Raw genomic sequence first — 11,007 nt, forward strand, 5'->3', positions numbered from 1 at the left:
TCTCTGAGATGGACCAATGAGATCTGGAGCAGGACCTGAGCACATGACTCCCGATCTCCAATGGGAGATCGTCCCATGAGTATGCTCAGTAGATGGCATAGACGGCGGTGCAGACACCCATGGCAACAGATAATAATAATAATAATACATTTTATTTCTATAGCGCCGAGATATTCCACAGCACTTTACATTTCAGAGGAGACTTGTACAGACGATAGACATTTCAGCATAACAATAATCACATACATCATAACAGATACCAAGAGGAATGAGGGCCCTGCTCGCAAGCTTACATTCTATGAGGGAAAAAGGGGAGACACGAAAGGTGGGTGGTAACAGTTGCCCTGATTGTTTGGACCAGCCATAATGTTAAGTGGGTAACAGTACGGACACAGAGGGCTAATAGATGCATAAAGCATGTGGGAACATGATACGGGGAACCTGGTTATGGTAAAACTTTTGACTGTGCCACACAGGGATAGATAGGTTAATGTGTTGAGGCGGTAGGCCAGTCTGAATAAATGAGTTTACATCTTTGGTAACAGATCTTGGAGGTAGACTGTCCTGTGCCTGGCAGCGATCCAGAGGTGGACTGTCTTGTGCCTGGCTGTGACCCGGAGGTGGACTGGCATGTTTATTGACTGCAATCTGGAGGATATGGTTCCAGGCTGCGATCCGGAGGATTTCATGTGCTGTGTTTTGCTGTGAGTTGAGCATTAAAGAGACTTTTGTTTTGAACTTTGCTGGGTGACTGCCTCATCACTGCTCAGTGTGAATACCGCTGCACTACACTAATTATTACTATATTAGTTACTATCTGTAAAACAATCTCCTTATAACTAGTACAAAGTACAGCACTAAAGTTAAGTCTAACATTATACCTGAATTTTTCTGTATGCAGAAGAAAATTTAAACTAAAGCTGCAGCTACGTTTTATATAATTATCACAATCTTGCATCAGAAGCTTCTCTGGCACTGCTATAAATTATTGTTCTATTTTAGTAGAAATATCTTCAGTAAAAGATATTTTGAGACAAAAGAAACAGTACAGGGAGCATTCATAGCACATATGGTAAAAACACACTGTAGAAATAATAGAGAAATTCAATCACCAGGTGCATAAAATACTTGTGATGAACAAATCAAACAAGCAAAAAAATGGTAAATAAAATATATTACCTACATAATAAAGAAGCAATCACTAGTTTGTTTTATTGAATTATAGTTCAAAAAGTCAGTGTGGCAAAAATGGTAAAATCAGGTAAAAAAGGTATATAGAGTCAAGACTTTTACTGGGCTTTTCATTACTGTCCCCGTGGGAGCAGTCTAAAGACACACCCTTTTAATAAGGACTATAAAAAATAGCATTAAATAAAAAGTTCCATATCTCTGGAACCATACGGTGGATTTGTGATACTCACAGGTACGCAGGATCCAGTGACAAGCCGGAGACAGAGCAAAGGCCAAACTTAACTTTTATATATGGATAAAGAGTAAAGCTAACAACGGTTTTCCATGCAGGGAAGCCAGACACAAATACACAGGTACACAATGCTAAACAGTACGGCGCGAGACGATAACTATATGTCCACGATACGGCCGGCTACAGGTCCTTGGACTAACTATAAATGGAAACAAAGTGTCACTTATCAATCTCTGATGTCCTGCAGAGTTGTTGTCCGGGAGATGTCTGACTGGCATCTCAGCCGCCGGGTCCAGTCAAAGAAGAGTTGATGCAGACTTTACGCGTTCCTACGTCCTGGTGCCGGGGAAATGATGCAGGTCCCAGGCCGGTTCCCCTCCACTGGGGTTGCTTCGTTGGGAGAAGAGACAGAGTCTCGCTGTACAGGCTGCAGCCGCGGTATGGAGCGGGGCAGTGGCGGCCGTGGGTCTCACTGTACAGGCCGCAGTTGCGATATGGAGCGGGGCAGTGGCGGCTGCGGGTCTTGCTGGAGCTCCTGCTGCTCGGCACAGTACTCCCTCCTGGTCAGGTGAGCCCCCGTCTCTCCTGTCTCTCGTCTCCCGCGTCTTTCTCCTTGCCGAGTCCCTCCTGCTGGTCTCCATCGCTCATTTTATAGTCACCCCGCCCCCTTTCTTTATCCCGCCCCCATGTCTGCTGATCGACTGTTGGTCCTGGCCTGCAATCATTTCCCCCGGGAACATACCCCCTGGGAACCCGGGTGACAGCCCCCCCAGTTCCGCCCCGGATACACAGCAAGCCCCTTTTCCGGGGCTCTCTCCCCTACATATTTACTGTAGAAAAAATAACAAACAAAATGGAATATTAAAAGGAAGAGAGGGAAACATAAAAGCAAAATCTGATGTCAGCCAGGTCCTCTCTAAACCAGGTTAAGCTGATTTACTGGAAAAGTGGCTACAAGGAGAAAATGAAGTTATATTCTCACTTCAGCCACTCACTTTCATTCATTGGGACGGAGCTGGGGCTGCGACAGTCACTGTTCACAATACATTGAGCATGCTGTTATTATTTCTTTTGAACCTTGTTTGATAGCCGTCTTCACTGTGTGTGTGTGTGTGCAAAACTCGCTGTGAGTTATGCTGCAGGGGGTGTAATAACAGCATTACATAGTGGTGACTGTCATAGCTCCTTGCACTGTCCAGGTGATCATTTTCTCCCTGTAGCCACTCTTTCAGTGAACCAACTTAAGGCCTCGTTTAGATGTCTGTTTTGCATGTACTTGTTTCATCTGTTTTTTCTTTTCACAGATAGAATGCATACCCATTATAGCCTACAGTGCTATTCATATGTCTGTGTTTTTTCATGGACTGTATTTCCATGGAAAGCTCACAGAGACATGTCTCATGGATGAAAAGTGGCAATACGAGTCTGTGGGCCCATGGAAAATGCATACCACACTCAGACAGCATACACGTGACATTCATGTGCTCTCCGTATCTTGCATTTTAAAGAATAAAATAAGCTTTGTAATTTATTTATCCATGTATGAAAAACACTGATGACATACTTATGATAAAAACGGACACATGGACCGTACACTGATGCACACTGATCAAAAGATTGATGACACCTGTGATGAATCCGTACCTCGCCACCCTGCCAGATGTCACTATTACGACAGATGGATCACGTAATGTGATCTTCTCACATTCACCTTCATGATATTCCGCACCCCCAGGGGACAGGTAAGGTCAGCTTTTTTACATTTTTGCACAGACGCCCCCTGTCCACATGGGCCGAGGGAGGCATGGGGAGTGAAAGGATGTGATCCACACAGTCACTGACCTGGCACCACACTCGCTCACAACCCTGACAGGCTGAGAAGACCCTTTCATTAGCACCAGTGAAACAGAGCGCTGCCAGCCCAGTAGGACTGCCACCAGTGCCTCGTTAGATTTAAGCCCGGTACATTAACGGGATTATATCAGGCCAGAAACCAGCCCTGGTAGGAAAGTTAAACCAAGAAATGGACATGTGATTTCGTGGATCGAGATAAAAGAGCATCCCAAGGTTAAATTATATATTTAATCGCCTTATGGGCACACTAACCAATACACTATATACACAATGGTTATACATTTACAATGATCAGATATGCAAATACAATAGTGATAGGACAAACGATGTAACTGCTTACATGGATCATGTCAAGTAATGGGTTGATGTTCGACCATGCATGGTCTGCCAGCTGGATGGTAGGTCATTCACAGCACATTACTCGACGTGATCCCCCTTTCTAAGTGGATGGCATGCATAACAGAGAGAGCAACCACATGGCCTTACATTAGACTCTATCCCTTTTGAGTCACTCCCATCCTGACCTCTGGGCTGAACTCAAATCCCCTCCCTTTGCCTCTAGAAACTAAAAACTCCAAAACCTAAGATGAGTCATAACTCTTTAATGGACGGTCCTAGGGAGGTAGTTTTGGTGCCATTCGATCTGGCCAGGCCCTTGCTACACGTTGAGACTAAACACATCTTTGCTATCTGGTTTCTACTGGCCAGTCTACATATCTTCCCTCCCTGGGGTGTTAGAATGGATCGAGACCCTGGGAGGAATTGGGTCCGTTGCAGAGATCTCGAGAATGTAATTATGGAGTTATTTTTCTAGAATGTCCTTTGGTAAACTTCAGCATGACTCTAAATTTCTTGCAAGCCTTTGCTCAGATTTGAGCTTACTGGTTCAAGATGTGAGATCTGCCACTCACAGCCTTTGGAGGCTTGACCCCCCTAAGCTAGATGCCAGCTTTCTTCTTGAGGCTTTGAGAATATTGTACTTCCGGCTGAGTCCCTGCTGGACATAGGAAAGAGGCTTTTATAAAATTATATCTCCAATATTCATTACAACACCATATCATTTTTTCACATTTTTTGCATCAGTGATATGTCCGCCCATGGCTATGTATTTGCTATTTACCACTATATCAGCAGATAAATTACACTTTTGGAGATGACAAATTTCTTTTAAAATTACTATTCACAGAATATAAAAGGTCTAGTCCAAATCCTGAAAACCAGATTGCCTGATAATAAAACATGATTCAACACTCCAGAGAACAAGATTACACTGCCTTGGTGGTGGTGTTATTTATATCACTCCCTACTTCCCAACCATATATCCCATGGGACAGTCCCAGATTTAGGGAGCTGTCCTGCTGTACCTGACTTCAATTACCTCTGTGTCCTCAGGACACAATACAGTTGAATATAAAGGAGGAGAAAGGGACCATCAGATCCCTCTCGACCATTCTGTCCGGGTACAGACTGAAAAACCTGTAGGGACCTTCTGGTCATATGACATTCTCAGATGAGGAGACTGGCATCAGAAGCCAAGTCAGTAGCAGAGATCAGGGATGTGCCTGGGCAAACAGACAAGTGATATGCTTATGTGGTTGCCACTGTGGGATTGTCAAATTGTACGTTAGGGGACTATCATGGGGGGTCATCACACTGTTTGGGATGTACGCTATGAAGCATCATACTGTGTGTCAGGGCTTATGGTCTTCATACTGTGTGGAAGACATAATACTGTGTGGGAGAAACTTTGGGGTGCATTATACTATGGGAGAATTGTGGGGGTATAATATTTTGTGGGGAGACTCGTACAGCGTTGGGGCATCATACTGTGTGGGTGTGCCTGTAAAGGCATCATACAGTGTGGGGGGAAATGGCAGCATCAATATATGTGAGTTATCATATTGTGTGGAGGTCACTATGGGTATGTCATGATGTCTAGAGGGAATGTGTGAATATTTTACTGTGTGTAAAGGGACATTGGGAGCATTATGCCTGGGGATGTTGTGGGGGCATCATACTGAGTTGAAGGGCTGTGACAGTGTGGTACTCGCAGGACGCAGTGACGAGGCATGAGATGGTTTAGTGCTTTTAGTATTAACATTTATAGGTCTAGAGGTAACTGTCCTCAGTTGTAGCCTAACCAACCAAAGGGGTAATAAGAATTGCCCTCGCAGGGGCTCTATACACGCAAACTCAAACGGGGTAGAACACGACTACGTCTGGCAAGAGCCGGTCACTATAGGGCCGCGGTATGGCCGACTATGGGTCCTTAATTATATAGTCAAGTTAGCCGTCCAGATGTCCCTCGCCATTCGGGATGGTGGTCTTTCGGCGTAGCAGTCGCTGGGCCCAGTTGCTGAAGCGTTGACGAAGTCTTCGAGCGCTCTGGCGCTCCGATGACACTGGAGCACCACAGGCCCCGGAGGAGTCCTTGGATGGATAGACCGCAGCCCTTGGACTGGGGCAAGCGGCAGCGATGTGAGGTGGCGAGGGGCAGGCCACCTGCGCAGCTACCAGCTGCGACGGGGAATCCGCGGCGAGCAACAGCTCCACCCTTGCCGCGGACCGGAGCGGGACAGTGGTGGCCGGTGGCGGCACTGGACTTGCCACAGCCACAGGTAGGACCAGGGCGGCCGCGGGTGGCGGGGAACAAGTTGCAGCCGCGGGCCAGAGTGAGGCGGCAACAGCCGTGAGTGACCGCAGGCAGGCTGCAGCCGCAGGCAGGGGCGAGGCGGCAGCGGCCGCGGGCAGAAGCGGCCGCGGGCAGAAGCGAGGCAGCAGCTCTCGGACTGTCATCTCGGCGCCGTTCCTCTAATGTCCCCGAGGAATGTCTCTCCTGGCTCTGATAAGTCGCTCTTGTTCTCAGTCGCTCCCACGGTCTCCTGCTGCTTCTGTCCCAGTCTGCTGACTCACGGTGACTAGCGTTTCCCGCCCCTTTTATACTGGCTCCTCCCCCAGCCCATCTGTCCATCTCAACCGTCCATCCCTGAACTCTGTCCCCCGGGAACAGTTTCCCCCGGAACCTAGGTGACGGTCCCCTTGGTTCCGGCCCGGTCACGCGGTGGGGGCCCTTCGTTTCCACAACAGCATTATACTATGTGATGGGCTGTGGGAATACATTACTATGTGGGTGGACTGTGGGTACATCATACTGTGTTGAAGGAAATGCACTGTAGTGCTATCATACTGTGTGTGGGAGGGCTGTGGGGGAATGAGTGTTTGGGGGTCTACTATGGGTGTTATCATATTTTTTGCAGTACGAGTACTTTTTCAACAACTCAATTTAATTTATCATATAATGTCTTGATAAATGGAAAGAAATTATTTGAGCATTATTAAAAAAAAACATCAATTCTGCCATGTTTTTTTGGTTACATTTTTATAGCATTCACTGAGCAGTAAATATATGTTATCTTAAATTGGTTTTCCATTTTAAGAAAAGTGACCCCAACACTTTATGTGTAACAAACATAGCAGTTACTTACTCTCCCTCACTCCAGTGATGCCCCCAGCGTTGCTCTGCTCTCAGGGCCATGGCTAAAAGCATACATCACAGTTGCAGCCTATTAATGAACTTGGCAGCCTGTGCCACCTATGTCGGCACATTCAGTGATCTCTGTGATAGGCTGCAGCCATGATTTGAGTTGCTGACTAGTGATGATCGAGTATTCTCATTGCTCGGGTGTCCTCCGAGTATTTTGGCGTGCTCGGAGATTTAGGTTTCATCGTCTCAGCTGCATGATTTGTGGCTGCTGGACAGCCTGAATACATGTGGGGATTCCATAACAAGCAGGCATTCCTCACATGTATTCAGCCTGTCCAGCAGCCGCAAATCATGCAGCTATGGCGACAGAAACTAAATCTCCGAGCACGCCAAAATACTCGGAGGACACCAGAGCATGCTCAGAAAAACCCAAGCAACGAGTATACTCGCTCATCAGTATTGCTGACATAACAGCACAGCGGTATCCTAAACACTGAGAGCGGATCAGAGGCAGAGAAGCAGCGCAGGACATGAGGATGGTGAGTACCTGCTCTATTTGTGATGTTGCATATATGAAAGTGCTTGGGGGTCCACTTTTTTTTAAAGTGGAAGATGTTTCATTCTATGGATCTGTATGATTAAGACAATACTAAATTTACATTTACAAAAAATAATATGCGCTTTGTACTGGGCCCAGGCATGGGTAAGGATGGAATGGGGCTATTCTTTAGACTGACCTTGAGGTGCTGCTCACTGATCGTTACATAGTGGGAAAATAACTTATGTGGATATATTGGTATGATTTGATCAGTGTTGCACGCTATGTTACAACATTAAAAAACTTTCCCTGCCTCCTATCCCCCCTACTTCTGCCTGTATTTGATGCTGATACCTTTGGGTTGTGCAAAATAATGTATTATGCTGTTACATATTGCACTATGCACTTTAGCATATAATGTTTACTTAGTTGCACGCCTGCATGTATTGATTAGGATGCCCTCCATGGCTTTATGGTTATATTGCTGCCCGCTTGTTCTTAAAATGCTATTTATTAGCACTAATTTTTTGATATTAGTAGTTAAGTGATTGTTACACTCAAGACAATTTTCACTTTTTACGGAAGCTTGTCTTTTGACCGTTTTTTGTACAATTATTTTTACTACATTGTTGGTAATAGGATCAAAAAAACTCTCTGTTGCTCTGCATGTATTCAATAGAGGGTATAGTAGGAATGTAGATAGTTAATATAGGAGGGGTCACTTAGTTTTAGGGAAGGGAGCTTCCTGGTTAGGTGAAGTGGGGGTAAGGACACCGATAGAGCTCGGGTAGCCTCTGACTCAGGCAAGTTAGATACCCCGCAGAGTATTCCAGAAGTGAGTGTCCAGTCATCCAGAATGTGGGGAATAGCATCACCACAGCCAGAGCAAGAAGCAGTAAAATTACAGTTGAAGTGCAAGTAGCATAGCTATAGCTACAGACGTTTCAAGAGAAGAAGCTACATTGGAGTACACGACATGACAGACAGGCGATTTACTCATCATGCGGCAGTTCCTAGCATGGGCAGACATCCTCATGGCCGGGGTGAAACGGCTGGGGAAACTCTCAAAGTAAGCCAGGCTGCACAGGGAGAATACAGAGAAAATGTACAGAGCAGTACGACCTGATCTCGAGCCATGTAACAGAGCAAGTAAGGAACGGAAGGAAGAAGTGCTGTGTGATGTGAATACTGCTGTAAATGCAGTACTGGATCAGGATGTACTGCGAAGTTCCAAGAGTAAAATTTTGTATTTTGAATTATACTTCGGCTTTGTCTCTGATCATTCACCAAAGGCCAAAAGCGACCCCACGAAATTGAGGGTGGACCTCATCAGCTCCAAATGTAGTGTGTTTGTGAAGGGAGGCCAGGGCTCAGGTGCCCCAGTGTCCTCAGCCATGACTACGGCCCCGGCCGACCTTTACATATAAATGCAATTCCTCCTTTTTTTTTGGGGATGAGGTGCTATCTACAGTGGTCATTGTATGATTGATATAAATAACTGGTCATCATGATTCTCCAGGCTATTATAGATACAGTGAGGCCAAGCTTTTATTGATTTTTCTTTTTTCATTTAAAGGGCTTTCCGGTCTTTTGCTGTAAGCCTGCAGTCACTGTATGTGGCTGCAGACTTATGAATCCTCCCTGCGTGCATAGCGCACTGTCAGGATTCTCCAGTGGTGAGACCAGGCAGTCACGTGACCACAAGTATGCAGTTTGATATACAGTATATGGCCACCTCTTCGTCGAATCCCTGGTGTTAAAGCAGCTTCATCTGGTGGAATGTTACCCTTATAAAGCTATGATCTCACGTTATGCTTTTTGCTACATCTTTTTGCTGTTTTTTTTTGCAAATTAAAAGCTGTTTCTTACAATACCAGCAAAAGTTTTGAGATTTCAGAAATCTCATGCCCACATTTGTATTTATTTTCTAGCTGAATTGGAAAACTGCTCCTTTTTTAAAATCTGCAATATGTCACTTCTTTCAGCATTTTTGCAGCGTTTTTTCACCATAAAAAGCAATGGGAAAGTGCAAAAACGCTGCAAAAATGTAGCCTTGTGTTTTTACTGCATTTCTTGTGAATAAAACTAACTTTATTAAACATGTACTGCAGGCAAATAACAAATATATTTCTACCCAAAGAAACACAAAAAACCCCAGCAAAAATGCAACAAAACACATCAAACATGATTTTTATAAGCAGTTTCTTTACTGCCAAGAGAGAAGGTTTTGTCCACAGAAAAAAAATGTAGCAAAATCGCAACATGTGAACAAACGCTATGGCCTCATTTAGGCTATGTGCACACGTAGTTTTAGGTGCTGCGGATTTGGAAAAATCCGTAGGTATTTTCTCAGGTCAAAAGACCTGCGGTTTACCTGCGGTTTAGCCTGCGGATTAGCCTGCTGTTTAGCCCTGCGGTTTCACACCTCTACAATGGAGAAGGTGTGAAAGCGCAACGGAATCCGCACAAAGAATTGACATGCTGCGGATTTGAACCCGCAGCAAATCTGCATGAAAAATCTGCAGCATGTGCACAGCGTTTTTCAGTTTACCATTGAAAACAATGGCACTGTACAACACAGCTAAATCTGCTGCGGACCCACAGAGCCTGAAATGCTGCGGATCCGCAGCAGAATCCGCACCGTGTGCACATGGCCTTAAACGTCCATGTTTCACGTACATGTTCTATTAGTGATTTTCACGGATACAACACGTACCCATTGTAATCTATGGGGTCGTTCAGATGTCTGTATTTTTTTGCAGACCATGTGTCCGTGCAAAAATCACGTGGACATGTCTGCCTTTTATCGGTGATGAATAGTAGCAGTACATGTGTATGGGTCTGAGTCAATCACTGCAGTTAATAGAAGAAGCTTTGCGGTTTATTTAGTTATCCTTATGTGAAAATCACCGATGAAACGCTGACGGTGAAAACAGACACTGACCGAACACTGATGAAACTCAGATCCCAAAAACTGATGATACTTGTACAATTTTTTTGCGAATGTGAAAAATCTCTGAAGTGTGAATAAGGAATAAGGCATAATATTTCATTCTTGATGTTAACATTTTTATCTATTTTGTCTGAGCTTCGCTGGGTCACCTACAAATCCACACTGACTACATAACAACTCGCCCACATTGCCGTCCCTTACCATCTTCCTCTGCTGGGAGCGCAGTGCCATCTTCCAGATCCTCATCTATCCATGGACGAGATTCTGCTTTAGTCATCTTTTCTGCTTTTTCTTTTTGCCCTTCTGGTTTCTTCATACTTTGTAAAATGATAATTATTAACACACATATAACAGCAAGAAAAAACGGACTCAAAAATGAGAAAAAAGCCATGATTTCCTCCCTGACATTCACGCAGAACTAGATCTCTTTACCATTTGTTTTGCTTTAAAAGCAAAGATAACAGGAAGGGGAGGAATGTTGTTCAGATTTCACAATTTGCTTGGTTGAGACTGTAACATTGAACTCTTAACTTTTTACGGCTCAGTGAAGAGAGATGAGTGGGTTTTGTTTAGTTTAAGTAATTGACTTTTCTGAAGCAGTTGAGATCCTAATACGATATTAGTGGCTTCAGACAGTAAATAGAGGAAGCGTCTGTCATCGTAGAATGTGTTCAAATGTGTCACAGGGTATATGTGGGTCTGGTAAAGGGTGTGTTTGTGTGTGCACGTATGTGTGTGTATATACAGTTCCTGTC

General features: G+C 44.7%; 1 protein-coding gene across 2 annotated transcripts in view; it reads right to left on the bottom strand.

The window, feature by feature from the left end:
* Nucleotides 1-10,699, bottom strand: part of IYD (iodotyrosine deiodinase) — a 55,366-nt gene extending 44,667 nt beyond the window's left edge. For both annotated transcript variants that reach the window (XM_073557660.1, XM_073557659.1), the window contains exon 1: nt 10,454-10,699. In XM_073557660.1, coding sequence (XP_073413761.1) covers nt 10,454-10,643 — 190 coding nt within the window. In that variant the 5' untranslated portion in view covers nt 10,644-10,699. The remainder of the gene's footprint in view (nt 1-10,453) is intronic.
* Between the last annotated feature and the right edge of the window lie 308 nt (nt 10,700-11,007).

Source organism: Dendrobates tinctorius, unplaced genomic scaffold (genome assembly GCF_039654945.1).
Source record: "Dendrobates tinctorius isolate UK_male_01 unplaced genomic scaffold, ASM3965494v1 ptg000250l, whole genome shotgun sequence".
In the NCBI taxonomy this organism is placed as follows: domain Eukaryota; kingdom Metazoa; phylum Chordata; class Amphibia; order Anura; family Dendrobatidae; genus Dendrobates; species Dendrobates tinctorius.